Source organism: Oculina patagonica, chromosome 8 (genome assembly GCF_052425735.1).
Source record: "Oculina patagonica isolate OP01 chromosome 8, crgOcupat, whole genome shotgun sequence".
NCBI lineage: Eukaryota > Metazoa > Cnidaria > Anthozoa > Scleractinia > Oculinidae > Oculina > Oculina patagonica.
This window is the reverse complement of record NC_135765.1, coordinates 9,921,105-9,941,385: the sequence shown is the minus strand read 5'-3', so window position 1 is coordinate 9,941,385 and position 20,281 is coordinate 9,921,105. Positions and strand designations below refer to the sequence as shown.

The 20,281-nt window shown below is 38.2% G+C and overlaps 1 protein-coding gene across 1 annotated transcript in view; it reads left to right on the top strand.

The window, feature by feature from the left end:
* Positions 1-5,274: 5,274 nt before the first annotated feature.
* The window catches only part of LOC144664137 (uncharacterized), a 57,766-nt gene continuing 42,759 nt past the window's right edge, over positions 5,275-20,281 (top strand). The window contains exons 1-4 of the mRNA XM_078525258.1: positions 5,275-5,522; positions 7,638-7,709; positions 8,892-8,963; positions 10,147-10,218. Of these exons, the coding sequence (XP_078381384.1) occupies positions 5,275-5,522; positions 7,638-7,709; positions 8,892-8,963; positions 10,147-10,218 (464 nt within the window). The remainder of the gene's footprint in view (positions 5,523-7,637; positions 7,710-8,891; positions 8,964-10,146; positions 10,219-20,281) is intronic.

The window sequence follows — 20,281 nt, the reverse complement described above, 5'->3', positions numbered from 1 at the left end:
TATATTGATGGTTACTTTCCCTCGCAAATTGCATATTATTTATATAATCTGTCCTACAAGGCAGCGCGTACCAAAACAAAGCTCAAAATGCACATTATATCTGTTTCTCTGACTAGCCGAATTTTGTTGAATTACAAAATGGTACAAATTTTTATCAGGAGAATATTTAAAACTGGCTCATATGAAATAAATTAGTTTAAATCGCCTCAAAAACTAAATTTACAAGTACTGCTTCTGATTATAACGTTGACAACTTTGGTTATTTTCATGACTTTAAGTTAGGAGTTACGAATATCGAACAAGTCTACGCTGCCAAATCTCTAAGTATTTCATGGATAAAAGAGTGTCGAAAGGAACCTTAAATTAATCATTTGGCGAAAAGGGGGTCATCTGTAGTGTGTGGCACGAGGCGAATAGTGCAATAGGTTAACAAAGGCCCGTTCATTATCCAGCCCTTAATTCGATGCCACACCTCACTATTTTTGTTTTTTGAAATTTTTAAAAGGAGATTAACCCTATGATTTATAATTAACGCTGGAACCTTCAGTAGACAGGAAGAATTCATATCTTGCAGAAGGTTTGGACATCTATGGGAAAAACCCTCACTCAATAATTGTGACATAACAGGATAAGGTCTCGCAAACAGATTTTATGGAATTAGGTCTGGAAGCAAAAAGAACTAAAAAATACACCTTGTGTTAATGTAATAAAATTGTCACATGATTGATTCCCACATGTTGCCAGTTTAAAATAAAGTTTACTTTTACCCTTTACCTTTTACCTTTACTTTAGTTCAGTTCCGTCCGTCCTTTCTACCTAACGGTCTTGCCTATTGCCTCGTTCGAACTATCTCTTTTTCGGATGGAATCTAGTTTACAGTATTGAACAACGTTTACCCTCTCTTTGCAAGCTGACGCCGTTGCCTTCGAAAGAGAAATATACGCATACATAGCGTTACGAACATGAACACATAACGTTACGTTTTGTTACTATTCTGTAGGTTGTCATAAATGTGAAAGTCCTTTTCTTTATTGTCACTTTAACGGTTTTTATGAACGTTAGCTTTCGTTTCATTTCTTACAGGGACCTTAGCGACAATCAAATCGAAGTGCTGCCTCAAGGAATATTTCAAAACTTATCACAACTAAGGGAATTGTAAGTACATGCATCTGGCAAGTATTTTAAATTAAATAGTTTAAATTAAATAGTTTAAGAAAATTGTCAGAACTACATCGAAGTGCTAATCATAAATCAGCAAATGGTTTATTGATTATTACTTTCGCTCACAAGTTGTAGTTTATTTATATAATCTGTTCTACATGGCAGCGCGTACAAAAACAAAGCTCAAAATGCACATTATATCTGTTTCTTTAGCCGGCTGCGTTTGTTGAATTACAAAATGGTACAAATTGTTATCAGGAGGATATTCAAAACTGGCTCATATCAAATAAATTAGTTTTAATCGGTCGATACTTTTAATCAACTTAAATGTGTGGCATATAAGGGTCGATCTGTCTTACTGTTATCGTTCAACATGTGATTTTTTGTTTTTTGCAGGTACCTTAGAAACAACAAAATAGAAGTGCTGCCTGAAGGAATATTTGAAAACCTATCAAGTCTACTTTATTTGTAAGTATGTGCATCCGACAAGCATTTAATTAAGGAGGATATTAACGGTTTTCAGCACTTTCCATCTCTTAAACTTTGATGGATCAGTAGTGCAAACCTTTAACAGTGGCTCCTGGCGGGTAAACCGGCCTAAAACCGCCAAATGGTGGTTGTATCCGCCAAAAACCACCAGTCCCCGCCAGAAAATCACCAGCTAAATATAAATACGTCATGTTTCTGTGCCATAACATGTTCCCACCTGGTAAATACGCCAAGTGTATTTCCAGGAATGCTCACTACATCATAGCCTTCAAGAATCCACGCGACGAGCTAGCCATGAGAAATTTACTGCTTTAAGTTTTTCGCACCTTTTGGCCAGACATAATGACGGTGTATCAGAAATTGTCGGAACGTCCTTTTGGAAGAAAAAGACAATGGCAGATCGTGCACCAGATATATTTGACACAGAGCCAGAACGTGAAAGCGATGAAGAAAATGTAGGGGAAGAGGAGCCTGAAGAGGAAGAGGAGGAAGAGGAAAATAGTAGCAGCTCCGAAGAGGAAGGAGAGGTGGGAGACAATGACACTGACTATGACCCGTGGGATCTGTTACGTAGAAACGTGGGGGCAGATCTCAGAGAATCGTTCATGGCAGAAGTCAAACGGTTTCTCAATAAGGGTAAAACCAAAGACTATGCCGAGACTGCTGCTTTTAACGCCCTATTACCCCTTAGCAGAAGAAGGCTACGGAGAATCTACTTAGAGCGTTTAAAATGGACTCACCGTATCAAATGTGATGCACTACACCGTGAAGTCATGAAAACTCTTCGCCGCTTCATTAACGAAGACGACATGGATTTTGACGAAGCGGCCGAATCAGCGGTGGAGAAACGGAAATTCCTGTTTAACAGAGTCATGACAAAGAAATTACTCCCCGATGAGCCTGATGATGACGAAGAAGAAGAAGACGAAAGAGAAGAAGAAGTTGAAGCCGCAGTGTGATACAATGATTTAGCCATGCGACTCTTATAAGAAAGTGTGATCGTATGGTTAAACTCATTATTTGTAAGATGTCACACAAGATGGATTGCTTCAACAAATCACCGGAGAGTGACATGTCACGCAAGATGGATTGCTCCAACAAATCACCGGAGAGTGACAAGAAGGCCGTGAGAAAGAGTGCATATCAGAAACGATATTATGCAGAGAACAAACAGCGAATCCTGGCTCGGCAAAAACAATGGCGTACAAATAATGCTGAGCGCGTCAGCAGTTACCGATGAAAATACCGTGTAAACAACAGGGAACGGATCAACGAACGATGGAAACAATATTACGCAAAAAACAAGGAACGGATCAATCAAAGACTCCGCACTAAAAAGCAAACAGAAAAAGAACAGAATGGAACACGGGCCCAACGACGTGAGAATGTGCAAGTGGAGACGTGGCCGATTCCCGCTGGTCATGTGACAATTTTCTTCTTTAATTGTGAAGCTTTCGTATAAAGCGCTATATAAACAATTTCATTAATATTATTATGTGATTATGTATTGTAAAACATCAAACGTTGAGGATTCGCCTATCAAACCCTATTGGCAAAGACTGGTATTGAATTTCATTGGCAGAGATGCCAGTACCTAGGAGCAAATTGGAAAAGAGAGGTGATTTGGGGATCAATCCATTGGACAAAAAATTCCAGGGTAAACAACGTTGTTGTCTTGTAAGAATAAAGCTGGACAAAAACATCGAGTGTAAATAACTTTACTGCCTTACAAAAACAAACCATTAACCCAACCAAGCACTGATTGAAAATTGTGAGTGAAGACCCTCATTTTTTATACCCTCGATTCGATGCCAACCCTCCCTCGGTTTCGACAAAAAGGGGGATACCCTCCCCTCCATCCCCTTTACCCACTTATTATAAAAGGAAGAGCGATAGCCAGGCAAGTCACTCGCAGCGCTCTACCTTTGAGATAGTGTCAGGTGAAGGGGGACACCCCCAGCACGTCACTACTTTGATGACGTCAGATTAAGGGGATCACCCCCTCTTTGACACGCCACTATTTTGATTGCGTCAGGTGAAAAACATGCTTCGCCTGCATACAACGGTAACCAAAACAAACTTTGCTCCCTCGTGATCCCCCACACATGTTCATATTTTTCATAAGTCGGGCGCCGGTCGTTAGGACCCTTGGCACACGACCAACAATGTAAAATTTTTCAAAATAAATACTTTGAACATTCTATTTACGGTTTTTCACTGCCGTTTGGTTTCTCCTTCTTTTTACGTACAAGAGGGGGATCCCCCACCCCCTATTGTCACGCGATTATGAAGGTCACGCAACAACAGTTGTTGAATTATTTATTTCAACAAATTTCCGTTGCTATGACAGCACTCGGTTGATATGGTTTTTCTCTTCAAGCCATTCATAACAAGGTTTTTGAAAATACTCTTTTACCGATTTTTCATTTCCGGTCATCCATCAAACTCGGCATTGTGACGACATCCTAACATGATAGCGAGGCTTAAGGCCCTAAACAACCTACGACGTCATCGTAACACGAAAGCGAGGCTTTAGAGTCTAAACAACCTATAACGTCATCGTAACATGAAAGCGAGGCTCTAGGATCTAGACTAGCCCACATGACTACTCTTGACAGAGTGATTGTGGAGACATGTCATTAAAGTTCCCACAATGTCTACATCTGGTCTCTTGTGATTTTTGGGGATCCTGTGCTGGTCGTTCCCGCGTATTTCCACCATGTCTCAAAGCGTTTACTGTGGTGTCTTGGCTGCCTCGCATATCTTGTAGCTGGTTGCTTGTCGCCTTCTGAGTTTTTGCAGTGTCAATCGCCTTGTCGAGTGTGAGGGTCGTATTGTGTCCCAGGAGCTTCGACTGTACACGCAGGTTGTTAGATCCGAAGATTAGCGCGTCGATGATAGGCTTTTTAGGGCTTGTGTACTTGCACTCTTTCACTTTGAGGCGAAACTTTTTGAGAAAGGAGTTTCTCCCGGTTCCTGTTTTAACTGTGTTCAGACCGGGGGGGAGGAGAGCTTTGAGGCCCGCGCTGACTTTGAACGCTAATAAGTTTTTTTCAGGATTCAACCAAACGCTACCAAACTTTGCGAGTTTATCTAAAAATTGGCTAAAAATAATTTAAAAGAATAGGTTGTTGTGTTAGGAACTTCACGTCGCCATGGCAACGACATTTTGACAGACATATTTACCCAAATTTGTAATTTCCATGTTTCTATTAATGAAAATCAACTTTAATGGTTTTTAAGCACCATCTTACTGATTTTCAATACTTTGCAGTAATTCTGGATGGTTTTCTGGCGCTTTGGAAAAATTTTGACATTTAAGATGGCGGCTGTTTTGACATTATGATGTAATTGTCACGTGATTTGACGTCATCATTCCACGTGACGTATACCAAAAGATAGATGTTCGGTGCGAAGCTTGTATCGCGGCAATCCGAAGTTACTTTTGGGCGCTACGTATTCCTTAAACTTTTTCCAGTACGTGCTGAGCTTTTTCTTTTCATCGGCTGTGAGCGACCACGTGGAGACCAGCTTGATGCCTTCTTCGCCTGACCATATTAACAGATAACTAACTTTCTCTTCTTCGCTTTTGTCCTTTGAGGACCAGACAAGTATAGTTCACACATGGTATTGAATTTTTTAAGTGCTTGGGTCACGTCCGATGAAGAGCAATCCATGCGTGATGTTAGTAGACCAGCAAGTTCCGCCATGTTTGTTTTCGCTGTGGTTTGCGATGCGATGTGTTCTGCTCAATCAAAACGTGAAAGTGCACCGACCTTTTGCCTGAATTCGCTTAGAAATCCTGACGAAGTTATTGGTCGACAGCTTCTGACATCATGTTGTGGTTTTGGGTCCGTGGATTCAGGACTTACGTACAGACATTAGAAGAACAAACCCAGATAAACACAAGGATTTTTATTTTTCACACGAGGAGCTAAAACGTAGTGCGCATGTATATAAATCGACAGATCACGCCCAGTAATGGCACTACAAACTATAACAAGAACGATTTTCGCTCTTTGCGTAAAAACTATTTCTTGTATCGTCCTCGATACAAGTTATTCCCTCTTTTATTTCCCAAAAGTCAACTAACACTTGAGATCGCTACTTATGGTGAAGTTTTATCGCGACTTACGGATGGTCGCTACTTTTAGGGGATCGTTGCTTTGGGAGTTTTATGGTTTGATGTATGCGTTTTAATAAGTTAATGAGTTTTAAACCGTAACTTTCGAGATATTTATTAGAGTAAATATCTATTCTGTATTAAATATTTACTTATTATTAATTTTACTCGACTTTAAGTGTAAATTGAATTATGTAATTCCAAGTAAAAATAATGCTATGTACAGTTTACATTTTACAACTATTTTAAACTAGTAGACATTTTATATTTTTAGAAATTGTATTTAGCAGGGCCCCTCTGGATACCAGCCACTGTGCTGAATGGGCCACCCTGCATAAAAAAAGTTTACTTTTACCCTTTACCTTTTACCTTTACTTCAGTTCAGTTCTGTCCGTCCTTTCTACCTATCGGTCTTGCCTATTGCCTCGTATTGAACAACGTTTACCCTCTCTTTGCAAGCTGACGCCGTTGCCTTCGAAAGAGAAATATACGCATACATAGCGTTACGTTTTGTTAATATTCTGTAGGTCGTCATTAATGTGAAACTCCTTTTCTTTATTGCCACTTTAACGGTTTTTATGAACGTTAGCTTTCGTTTCATTTTTTACAGAGACCTTAGCGACAATCAAATCGAAGTGCTGCCTCAAGGAATATTTCAAAACTTATCACAACTAAGGAGATTGTGAGTACATGCATCTTGCAAGTATTTAATTAAAAATCTTATAAAAATTGTCATCAGAATACCATCGAAGTGCAAATCATAAATTGTCACAGAAAATTGTATATTGATGGTTACTTTCCCTCGCAAATTGCATATTATTTATATAATCTGTCCTACAAGGCAGCGCGTACCAAAACAAAGCTCAAAATGCACATTATATCTGTTTCTCTGACTAGCCGAATTTTGTTGAATTACAAAATGGTACAAATTTTTATCAGGAGAATATTTAAAACTGGCTCATATGAAATAAATTAGTTTAAATCGCCTCAAAAGCTAAATTTACAAGTACTGCTTCTGATTATAACGTTGACAACTTTGGTTATTCTCGTGACTTTAAGTTAGGAGTCACGAATATCGAAGATGTCTACGCTGCCAAATCTCTTGGTATTTCATGGATAAAAGAGTGTCGAAAGGAACCTTAAATTAATCATTTGGCGAAAAGGGGGTCATCTGTAGTGTGTGGCACGAGGCGAATAGTGCAAGAGGTTAACAAAGGTCCGTTCATTATCCAGCCCTTAATTCGATGCCACACCTCACTATTTTTGTTTTTTGAAATTTTTAAAAGGAGATTAACCCTATGATTTATAATTAACGCTGGAACCTTCAGTAGACAGGAAGAATTCATATCTTGCAGAAGGTTTGGACATCTATGGGAAAAACCCTCACTCAATAATTGTGACATAACAGGATAAGGTCTCGCAAACAGAGATTATGGAATTAGGTCTGGAAGCAAAAAGAACTAAAAAATACACCTTGTGTTAATGTAATAAAATTGTCACATGATTGATTCCCACATGTTGCCAGTTTAAAATAAAGTTTACTTTTACCCTTTACCTTTTACCTTTACTTCAGTTCAGTTCCGTCCGTCCTTTCTACCTATCGGTCTTGCCTATTGCCTCGTTCGAACTATCTCTTTTTCGGATGGAATCTAGTTTACAGTATTGAACAACGTTAACCCTCTCTTTGCAAGCTGACGCCGTTGCTTTCGAAAGAGAAATATACGTATACATAGCGTTACGAACATGAACACATAACGTTACGTTTTGTTACTATTCTGTAGGTTGTCATAAATGTGAAAGTCCTTTTCTTTATTGTCACTTTAACGGTTTTTATGAACGTTAGCTTTCGTTTCATTTTTTACAGGGACCTTAGCGACAATCAAATCGAAGTGCTGCCTCAAGGAATATTTCAAAACTTATCACAACTAAGGGGATTGTGAGTACATGTATCTTGCAAGTATTTAATTAAATATCTTAGGAAAATTGTCTTCAGAATACCATCGAAGTGCAAATCATAAATTGTCACAGCAAATTGTATACTGATGGTTACTTTCCCTCGCAAATTGCATATTATTTATATAATCTGTCCTACAAGGCAGCGCGTACCAAATCAAAGCTCAAAATGCACGTTATATCTGTTTCTCTGACTAGCCGAATTTTGTTGAATTACAAAATGGTACAAATTTTTATCAGGAGAATATTTAAAACTGGCTCATATGAAATAAATTAGTTTAAATCGCCTCAAAAACTAAATTTACAAGTACTGCTTCTGATTATAACATTGACAACTTTGGTTATTTTCGTGACTTTATGTTAGGAGTTACGAATATCGAAGATGTCTACGCTGCCAAATCTCTAAGTATTTCATGGATAAAAGAGTGTCGAAAGGAACCTTAAATTAATCATTTGGCGAAAAGGGGGTCATCTGTAGTGTGTGGCACGAGGCGAATAGTGCAATAGGTTAACAAAGGTCCGTTCATTATCCAGCCCTTAATTCGATGCCACACCTCACTATTTTTGTTTTTTGAAATTTTTAAAAGGAGATTAACCCTATGATTTATAATTAACGCTGGAACCTTCAGTAGACAGGAAGAATTCATATCTTGCAGAAGGTTTGGACATCTATGGGAAAAACCCTCACTCAATAATTGTGACATAACAGGATAAGGTCTCGCAAACAGAGATTATGGAATTAGGTCTGGAAGCAAAAAGAACTAAAAAATACACCTTGTGTTAATGTAATAAAATTGTCACATGATTGATTCCCACATGTTGCCAGTTTAAAATAAAGTTTACTTTTACCCTTTACCTTTTACCTTTACTTCAGTTCAGTTCCGTCCGTCCTTTCTACCTATCGGTCTTGCCTATTGCCTCGTTCGAACTATCTCTTTTTCGGATGGAATCTAGTTTACAGTATTGAACAACGTTTACCCTCTCTTTGCATGCTTACGCCGTTGCCTTCGAAAGAGAAATATACGCATACATAGCGTTACGAACATGAACACATAACGTTACGTTTTGTTACTATTCTGTAGGTTGTCATAAATGTGAAAGTCCTTTTCTTTATTGTCACTTTAACGGTTTTTATGAACGTTAGCTTTCGTTTCATTTCTTACAGGGACCTTAGCGACAATCAAATCGAAGTGCTGCCTCAAGGAATATTTCAAAACTTATCACAACTAAGGGGATTGTGAGTACATGCATCTTGCAAGTATTTAATTAAATATCTTAGGAAAATTGTCTTCAGAATACCATCGAAGTGCAAATCATAAATTGTCACAGCAAATTGTATACTGATGATTACTTTCCCTCGCAAATTGCATATTATTTATATAATCTGTCCTACAAGGCAGCGCGTACCAAAACAAAGCTCAAAATGCACATTATATCTGTTTCTCTGACTAGCCGAATTTTGTTGAATTACAAAATGGTACAAATTTTTATCAGGAGAATATTTAAAACTGGCTCATATGAAATAAATTAGTTTAAATCGCCTCAAAAACTAAATTTACAAGTACTGCTTCTGATTATAACGTTGACAACTTTGGTTATTTTCGTGACTTTATGTTAGGAGTTACGAATATCGAAGATGTCTACGCTGCCAAATCTCTAAGTATTTCATGGATAAAAGAGTGTCGAAAGGAACCTTAAATTAATCATTTGGCGAAAAGGGGGTCATCTGTAGTGTGTGGCACGAGGCGAATAGTGCAATAGGTTAACAAAGGCCCGTTCATTATCCAGCCCTTAATTCGATGCCACACCTCACTATTTTTGTTTTTTGAAATTTTTAAAAGGAGATTAACCCTATGATTTATAATTAACGCTGGAACCTTCAGTAGACAGGAAGAGTTCATATCTTGCAGAAGGTTTGGACATCTATGGGAAAAACCCTCACTCAATAATTGTGACATAACAGGATAAGGTCTCGCAAACAGAGATTATGGAATTAGGTCTGGAAGCAAAAAGAACTAAAAAATACACCTTGTGTTAATGTAATAAAATTGTCACATGATTGATTCCCACATGTTGCCAGTTTAAAATAAAGTTTACTTTTACCCTTTACCTTTTACCTTTACTTTAGTTCAGTTCCGTCCGTCCTTTCTACCTAACGGTCTTGCCTATTGCCTCGTTCGAACTATCTCTTTTTCGGATGGAATCTAGTTTACAGTATTGAACAACGTTTACCCTCTCTTTGCAAGCTGACTCCGTTGCCTTCGAAAGAAAAAATATACGCATACATAGCGTTACGAACATGAACACATAACGTTACGTTTTGTTACTATTCTGTAGGTTGTCATAAATGTGAAAGTCCTTTTCTTTATTGTCACTTTAACGGTTTTTATGAACGTTAGCTTTCGTTTCATTTCTTACAGGGACCTTAGCGACAATCAAATCGAAGTGCTGCCTCAAGGAATATTTCAAAACTTATCACAACTAAGGGAATTGTAAGTACATGCATCTGGCAAGTATTTTAAATTAAATAGTTTAAATTAAATAGTTTAAGAAAATTGTCAGAACTACATCGAAGTGCTAATCATAAATCAGCAAATGGTTTATTGATTATTACTTTCGCTCGCAAGTTGTAGTTTATTTATATAATCTGTTCTACATGGCAGCGCGTACAAAAACAAAGCTCAAAATGCACATTATATCTGTTTCTCTGACTAGCCGAATTTTGTTGAATTTCAAAATGGTACAAATTTTTATCAGGAGAATATTTAAAACTGGCTCATATGAAATAAACTAGTTTAAATCGCCTCAAAAACTAAATTTACAAGTACTGCTTCTGATTATAACGTTGACAACTTTGGTTATTTTCGTGACTTTATGTTAGGAGTTACGAATATCGAAGATGTCTACGCTGCCAAATCTCTAAGTATTTCATGGATAAAAGAGTGTCGAAAGGAACCTTAAATTAATCATTTGGCGAAAAGGGGGTCATCTGTAGTGTGTGGCACGAGGCGAATAGTGCAATAGGTTAACAAAGGTCCGTTCATTATCCAGCCCTTAATTCGATGCCACACCTCACTATTTTTGTTTTTTGAAATTTTTAAAAGGAGATTAACCCTATGATTTATAATTAACGCTGGAACCTTCAGTAGACAGGAAGAATTCATATCTTGCAGAAGGTTTGGACATCTATGGGAAAAACCCTCACTCAATAATTGTGACATAACAGGTTAAGGTCTCGCAAACAGAGATTATGGAATTAGGTCTGGAAGCAAAATGAACTAAAAAATACACCTTGTGTTAATGTAATAAAATTGTCACATGATTGATTCCCACATGTTGCCAGTTTAAAATAAAGTTTACTTTTACCCTTTACCTTTTACCTTTACTTCAGTTCAGTTCCGTCCGTCCTTTCTACCTAACGGTCTTGCCTATTGCCTCGTTCGAACTATCTCTTTTTCGGATGGAATCTAGTTTACAGTATTGAACAACGTTTACCCTCTCTTTGCAAGCTGACGCCGTTGCCTTCGAAAGAGAAATATACGCATACATAGCGTTACGAACATGAACACATAACGTTACGTTTGTTACTATTCTGTAGGTTGTCATAAATGTGAAAGTCCTTTTCTTTATTGTCACTTTAACGGTTTTTATGAACGTTAGCTTTCGTTTCATTTCTTACAGGGACCTTAGCGACAATCAAATCGAAGTGCTGCCTCAAGGAATATTTCAAAACTTATCACAACTAAGGGGATTGTGAGTACATGCATCTTGCAAGTATTTAATTAAATATCTTAGGAAAATTGTCTTCAGAATACCATCGAAGTGCAAATCATAAATTGTCACAGCAAATTGTATACTGATGATTACTTTCCCTCGCAAATTGCATATTATTTATATAATCTGTTCTACATGGCAGCGCGTACCAAAACAAAGCTCAAAATGCACATTATATCTGTTTCTCTGACTAGCCGAATTTTGTTGAATTACAAAATGGTACAAATTTTTATCAGGAGAATATTTAAAACTGGCTCATATGAAATAAATTAGTTTAAATCGCCTCAAAAGCTAAATTTACAAGTACTGCCTCTAATCATAACGTTGCCAACTTTGGCTATCCTCGTGACTTTAAGTAAGGAGTTACGAATATCGAACAAGTCTACGCTGCCAAATCTCTTGGTATTTCATGGATAAAAGACTGTCGAAGGAACCTTAAATTAATCATCTGGCGAAAATGGGGTCATCTGCGGTGGGTGGCACGAGGAGAATAGTACAATATGTTAACAAAGGCCCTTTCATTATCCACCCCTTACTTGGATACCACATCCCCCTTTTTTTTAAATTTGTAAAAGGAGACTAACCGTATGATATATAATTGACGCTGGAACTTTCAGTAGACAGGAAGAATTCATATCTTGCAGCAGATTTAGACATCTATGGAGAAAGCTCTTAATTGATAACTGTAACATAACGGGATAAGGTCTTCCAAACAGAGATTATATAATTAGGTCTGGAAGCAAACTCAACAAAACTTTCACGACGTCGAAAGATAAGATTAATTATTATACATTGGTGTCACCAGCTTGATTTTGATTGGCTATAAGCACGCAGCTAATTCTTGCTTGCTGTTTCTCTTACGTCATACCTACAGACATTAGATTTTACATATGTAGAAGTGACGTCATACCTACAGACAATAGTTTTAGCATGCAGAAGTGACGAAAGGTTGTAAGCTTATAAAAGTATATTTTGTGCGCGCTCTTGTCTTTACAAGTGCAGCTCAGGAATGTGCATAATAAAACAATTATTGGATTCGGTTTTCGCATGATAGCGATAATTATCAAGGCCTCAGTTTCTGTTATCCGCCTCAGCCTTCGGCTTCGGCAGATAATAGAAACTTTGGCCTTGATAATTATCGCTATCATGCTCAACCTCATCCAATAATTGTTAATTAACATTTTCGCGTTATTTGAGATTACTTCGTCTACGTAGTGTTTGTGACTCGGTCCATTTATTATCGCTATACAAAAGTACAATTTGAAACATGTTTGCGATTTATTCGAAATCAAACATACAGAATGTTTTAATTCTTGAATATTTTATTTGCAGTACATCATAGTTTAAGATGCTGATATTAGTTTTTTAGCGGTAAATCGGATTCACGCAAAAATCAGGATTTACTCATATGGCGGTTTTCTGTTTACCGTTGCCATGGAAATATCGATTTCCTTAAAAATATATTTAATGAAACGTCAGTCTAAAACCAATATATTAGTGTAATTTTCATATCGATCCGAGTGAGGGAAGGTCGCTAACAAATTGTAGGTATGGCCAAGAAAAAACTGTAGGCAGACACCATAAAACTGGAAAGACACTTTGTACAGCAATTAAAATTCGTAACTTCTCAATACTTACGAAGCTCCCTTGTCACACTAATCAGCCTTTCCGACGGGTTGTTTTCAAAACAAATAGCATAGGAAGAAAACGAAAATTTATACTCACGTAGTCAGAGTACGTCAACCAGAGCACTTCGCCGTATCAGAAAGCGAAGCTACGGCGGTAAAGCCGTACTATAAGTCTTTGCATGACAACACAGGTGTCGTTTTTACTTCCGGTAGCCGTAGTAGCGCCTCGCCGTAGCGTATCTTTAAGTGCCTATACCGTATACACCTATCGTGTTTGACAATAACTATAAAAAAAATTTGATCGTGCAAAATCCATGATGCACATTACAAATTAAAATCAAATAAAACGTTCCTTTGAAGAAACTGAACACGTACACAGCGACAGGACCCCGCGCCAGGACATTTACACAAAAGCACGAAATTATTCTGCTAAAATTAAAAAAAAAAACAATAACCCTTAGAAGTTTTGCATTTCTTGTTGGTGGGCCTTGTGGTCCAAGCCCAGAATGCCAAGAACATATAAAAGTTTGCACTAAATACAGGAACACGATGGGTATTTGCTGGCGGACGAAAAGCAAGATGTTCTATACCAAACAATTCACTAAGGTGCAGGATTGCGGTTTATCAAAATATCATGATAGAATATCATTAGTTTGATAATTGATATTTTGATATCTCGGTGATATTTTGGTGATAACTGCATGATAATATCAAAAAATATTTTTCCGTTTTAAATATCAAAAATATCATTATCATATCGTATTTACATGATAGTTGCTAGAATAATTTTTGTTATCAAATTTTCAAATTATCATTATCAAGGTATCACTATCATGTAAGAATCATATCATGTATCACTATCATTTTCATGTCTCACTCAAGTAATAACAGACACAATGATATTATGATTTATAACCCACCCATTAATTTTCGTGCGTGCTCATTGGACAAAACGCATCACGTGGTACAAAATCGGAGGACGGGTATCAGGCAATACCCCCCGTCCGATTTGATATTTGTCGTCCGATTTTTCGGTGACAAGAACATACAAAGAGAATTCAAGGTGCTTACATTCTTTAATTTCCTATGGAAGAAAAACAAAGTACACGTTTTGTTGAATCTAGTGACGGTGAAATTAAGGAACTAGTTGCAAATGCTGTTCCGGAAAATACAAAAAAATCAACAAAATATGCTGTGAACGTATTTGAAGGTAAGGAAAAGTTACGAGTCAACGCGAACTCAAATTGAGTCATTCAAAGTTGTCGTATAGTGTAAGCTACAAAACAGAATTACAACAAAGTGTACTTACTATAAAAAATCGTTCTTGTCCAACTTTTAGCATGGAGAAAAGAGAGAGAAATTCCAACTATTCTCGAAAGTATGGATCCTGAAGAATTGTCGGCCATGTTGAAACGTTTTTACGTAGAAGCAAGAAATGTTGAAGGAAAACCGTACAGTCGCAACACCATGAAAGCAATTCGTTCCGGTCTCGACAGATTTTTATCTGGTTCTCCTCAAAGAAAGCCGTTTTCTATTATTAGAGATAAGGCATTCAAACCGGCAAACGAAGCTCTTGATGCTTCACTGAAAGATCTCGCACGGCAGGGGTTGATTTCGTCAACTAAGCACAAGCGCCCAATTTCGAGTGAGGACCTCGAAGCCCTTTACGCCGCCAACCAACTCGGCCTGGATAGTCCTGAGAGTCTGGTAAATACAGCATGGTTTTATACAGTTCTTTACTTTGGCAAGAGAGGCCGTGAGAACCAACGCGCGATGAAACCGGGTGACTTACAGCTGAAAACAACAACTGGTGGGCTGAAGTACTTCGTCCTGAACGAGAGAGCAACGAAAAATCATCCTGGTGGTATCAACGACAACGAAGACGAGACGCAGTCTGTGATGATGGCATGGCCAGGAAATCCCCGTTGTCCTGTGACTTGCCTCGAGAAGTATTTGGCGAAAAGGGAGCCAAGATGCGATGCCCTGTGGCAAAAGCCAAAGAACCACAATGCGAGTTCATTCTGTGCGTCTGACGAGATCTGGTATTGTAACGTGCCGATGGGAAAACACAAGCTGGAAAATCTGCTCACAGACATGTGCAAGAAAGCTGGTCTTGCACATGTCTACACTCCCCATTGCATTCGTGCTACGTCGGTCACCGTACTTAAAGCTGCCGGTTTAGAAAATTGCCGAGTGAAGAGCGTAACGGGCCACGCCAGTGATAAATCCATCGAGGCTTACAATGCTCGACCAACCATCGAGCAACAGTTTGAATCATCCGCGATCGTAAGTCGGTTTATCACACAGCAGAACGCAGTTCAGCCTGTACATTCAGCTGTTTCTCTCCAAACTACTCCATCGTTTTCAGCCACGTCCTCTGCCGCCATTCAGCAACAAAGTCAAGTTCATCACCAGCAATCCACTTTCAATGTGAATCCATCTGCTCCAAACTTCGCAAATTCTGTGTTCCATGGCTGTAATTTCTTTTTCAGTCCACCCAAAGACAACTGAACTGATTTCATTTCCCCCCAAAGACTTTTAACACGTTTTTTGACCGGTTTCTTTGAACAGCGCAATAGTAAAATTATTATAAAAGCGCCGAGTTTTCGAGTTTTTGATCTAGGGGGCGTTGCGAGAGCATGTTTGACATGACAATCTGTCAAGTTTTAATCCAATCACAGTTTGAATAAAATGAATTCAACCAATCAATGGTACTTGCTAACGTCATTTGCAATCGTCATCCGATCGCCACTGGCTTTTTTTTTTCAAGTGCTTTCTGAGAGTCGGGTGAAAATTAATCAGAGGGTTATAAAATAAATAAACCCCTTTCTGGCTTGCTGGTATGTCGGCGGATAATGCTCTTGGCTGAGAGATTGTCCTCATAATTTCACATTTGCCCTCGAAGCTTCGCTTCTCGGCCAAATGTTTATTTTTCGGACAATCTCTCAGCCGCGGGCATTATCCGCCGACATACCAGCCGCCTGAAGGGGTTTATTTACTAAATATCATGATAATATCAAAATTGTCCACAAATCTACATAATTACATTGCTATTTACTCTTTTTGGATACCACAAGATTAACTTTCGTAACACCAGATTTCGGCTTTTTTTTAACTCGCTCTTTGGCCTTTTAATGGCTGTCATTCACAAACCAAAAAAAATATTTCATTTGTACTGCGTCATTTTTCTTGTAACTTTCAAATACTTATTTAGTAAGATGCGGGTAAGATTTACGTATGGGATTGTCTGGGGTTAATGTAAGTTATCGTTTAAAATTAGGGTTAGAGTTTAGAGGCAATGTTATTATTCAGGGTTAGCGTTTGGGTAAGTTTAGGGTTTGGGTTAGGGCTAGAGTTAGGGTTAGGGTTAGTTGACAGGGTTAGGGTAAGGGGTAGGGTTAGGGGTTAGGGTTAGGGTTAGGATTAGTCTAAGAGAAGTATTCGGAGAATATCAGGATTTATCACTGTATCAATGGGAAGACAAGAAATAGGAGCCAAAATAAATATTCTGATAATATCATGATTTATCACTGTATCACTTGGAGGAGAAGTCAAGTTAATTCATTAAATATTCTGATAATATCATGATTAATCACCCTATCACTTAGAGGAGAAGTCAAGTTAATTCATTAAATATTCTGATAATAATCATGTTTCATCACTCTATCACTGGAAGGAGAAGTAAAGTTAGTTAATTAAATATTCTGATAATATCATGATTTATCACCCTATCACTGGGAGGAGAAGTAATACTACTTCATTAAATATTCTGATAATATGATTTATCACTCTATCACTGGAAGGAGAAGTAAAGTTAGTTAATTAAATATTCTGATAATATCATGATTTATCACCCTATCACTGCGAGGAGAAGAAATACTACTTCATTAAATATTCTGATAATATCATGATTTATCACTCTATCACTGGGAGGAGAAGAAAAACCACTTAATTATATATTCTGATAATATCATGATAAATCACCGTATCACAGGGAAAAGGGAAATAGTTACTTATTTAAATATTCTGATAATATCATGATTTATCACTCTAACACTGGAAGGAGAAGTAAAGTTAGTTAGTTAAATATTCTGATAATATCATGATTTATCACCCTATCACTGGGAGGAGAAGAAATACTACTTCATTTAATATTCTGATAATATCATGATTTATCACCCTATCACTGGGAGGTGAAGAAAAACCACTTAATTATATATTCTGATAATATCATGATAAATCACCGTATCAAGCAACCCTGCTTTGTGTTTAAAGAGACGGACTGTTATGTTTGTTCCAGCTAGATCACGTAAGAATCAACTTTCTTTTAGTTAATTTTGTTTTCAGCCCATAATAACTACTTCCAAGTTTTGATTGCTACCGTTGCTATAATATTTCCTGGACTTTTAAGTTAAAACACTTTTCCTTAATATCTTTAACATCGCTCTTGGTTTTATAAAATGCAGTTGACCATATCCTGATTCATATTAACCTTCAGGACAAGCGGTGTTACTAAACGGGTAAAGAACGCACGTGGTACAAGGTACGAAAGATATCCTACTGGCCTTCAGAACGGGCGGTGGCGGACTGGAAAAGCAAGGAACTTGAAATTATACTAGAACTATACCAAGGAACTTGAAATGGCGGGCCATAAGTCTTCTTTAGACTTATACCCAGGGGGATCTCGAAAAAGATAGCAAGCAATCCTGCTTTACAATCCTGTTTCTTAATTTTGTTCCATAGCAACTGCTTCCAGGTTAGGGTATATAATAACTAGAACGAATAGCTGGCAACAGTGGCTGAAAACCAACGCCTGTCACTTCATGCCTTCGCTAAAGTGTTAGTCTACAGAACAAGTGCTTCAGCCCAGCGCGTCGGATCGAGCGGATAAACAAGTGGATCACTAAGTATTCGCGTGCGTGCTCGTGTGTTTGCACACGTGGTTCACATGCACTCTCTACCTCTTAATGCCCATGTTAATCCTTTCCTGCGATATGATTGGTGAAGACAAAACCAAAACAAATTGATTTGACCGAGATGGATTGGGTCGAGCCTGGCGGCCGGCTTCGCGGCCATCTTGCAATGCGGAGAGGAACGAACACTAATATTCACCATGAATTCACGAAAATAGAACATTTATTTATTATTTTACATCATTTATAGCCGTCTGGTCTGCCTTCAGACATCGATCAGCATACATACTCCATTGTTTTCGCTCCATGACCACGTTTTAGCAGTAATTCTTTCGAACTCTTCGATACTTTCCTTCGATTTGTTACTGAATGAATTCTGCGTCCGCCTGCTTATCCCTGTCGAACTTCTGCTGTATTTTGGTCCGAAAAGTAATCGTTAAAGAGAGAACAGTCTCTATTTACTGCAGTCTCTATTTACTGTAGATGTGTACTTTTTTCTTTTTTGTTTTGTTTTACTTTTTCTGTAAGTTTGTAAGATTATTGTACAATATGTTTGCGGATGAAAGAGAAACAAATGTTTTTTTAATTACAGATTGTTGCTGCTGATACGATTAATACAAAAGACAGACGTTAAACCAAAAGCAGTCAATTGAGTGGACACAGGCCAAAGCTAAATTGGTAATCTAAAACTACACTGCACCAACAGCTTACTGCAGTGTTTTATTTTTTCCGGTGCATTAACTTAATTTTGCAAATCATTCAGATATCAAAATGGTTCACTAAAAATGTATTTTTGATTGAAGCAAGAAAGAAAAGCCATCCTTTTGGCAAGACTTCACCAAATATATATAAGAAACTTAAAAGGACCTAAAATTGTGCAGTTTCAGGAAATCATATCATGTTTTCACACTGGACAAAAGACAATTATTAAGTAACGCGTCACGCAAGGAATTCATGATGTAATCTGTTTCTATTCTCGCGAACCAATCAGATTTTGCTTTGTAATATACAGATTAGTGTAGGGTACCCGAGCACGCGGTGTGAATTCATGTAAATTTCCTCAGTCAGTGAACTCGCTATGTGATCTGTGAGACATTTTTGGCGACTACGACGGGAGATTGGCTATTTACCTTTCGGATGCAGGAGTTGTTTAGGAAACCGTTTGGCCCGCCGTTTGGATTGTTTACCGAACGCATTTCGCGGTGGAAAGTTGTTCCTGCTAAGATGACGGATAAAGACGGTTCTGGCGCCGATTAAGCACCCGGAATTGAGGTCGAAGAAACTGAGACGGTGACGAGGAACCGAAATTGGAAAAGGAGAAGGTTTTTTTGAAGCTAAAACGGGAAAAACGACTGCGTTAGACTAAGATGACAAAGGTAGGTCACCACATGGAGAAACTGTTTATCGCGCCGAATGATGTTTTTGCTGTTGAGCAAGATATAGAACAGCTTTGGTGGCTTCTGAAAAGCACTTTGGAAAAGTTTGGACGAATTGTGTGTTGTTTATTTGGAAAACGGAGACGAAAAGAATCAAAAGTCGGTGATGAAAGAAGCACAAACGCTCGAAACGGACATTCAAGCCGCCATCAAGAAAGCCCACGAGGCCATCAAAAAAAGCTTAAATTTTTGCAGCAAAAACTAGCGCTTCTCAAGAGAATCATGCCACGCATTTCGCTTCACCAATCATTCCGGAAAGTCATCTTAATTCAGGTTTACCTCTGACAGCCTCCCAAAACGCTCAAATCGTCCCAACAGAAGCAGGGGCTTCTGATAATTTGCCAGGAGGATTTTTCCCGAACAGTCGCTTGAAACCATTGAAAGTATCGACATATGGTGGAGACAAGACGAAATTTGAGGAATTCTGGGGACTGTTCAAGAGCCTAGTGGATCATTCTAAGGAGCCAGCGAATCTTAAAAGGGAAAGATTGCGACAATGTTTGTTCAGAAATGCACTGAAATAAATCAGAGGGCTCGGAGTTTCCGAACCGGAGTATGAAGGGGCGAAAGAAATTTTGTTGTCTAAAGTCGGGGTTCAGCGGCGACAGCTAAGAGCTTACATGGATCAGCTAGAAAAAATGGGGCAATTGCAGAGCAACGACGTTCAAGGATTCGAAAGGTTTGCGGACCTTGTGTGCATAACTGCTGTCAAACTTCAAGCAGAGAGACGCGAAGGAGATGTCACATGGCATAGCCGGGAAAAAGAAGACAGATAGTGGGCAAGTTACAAACAAGGGCCCATTC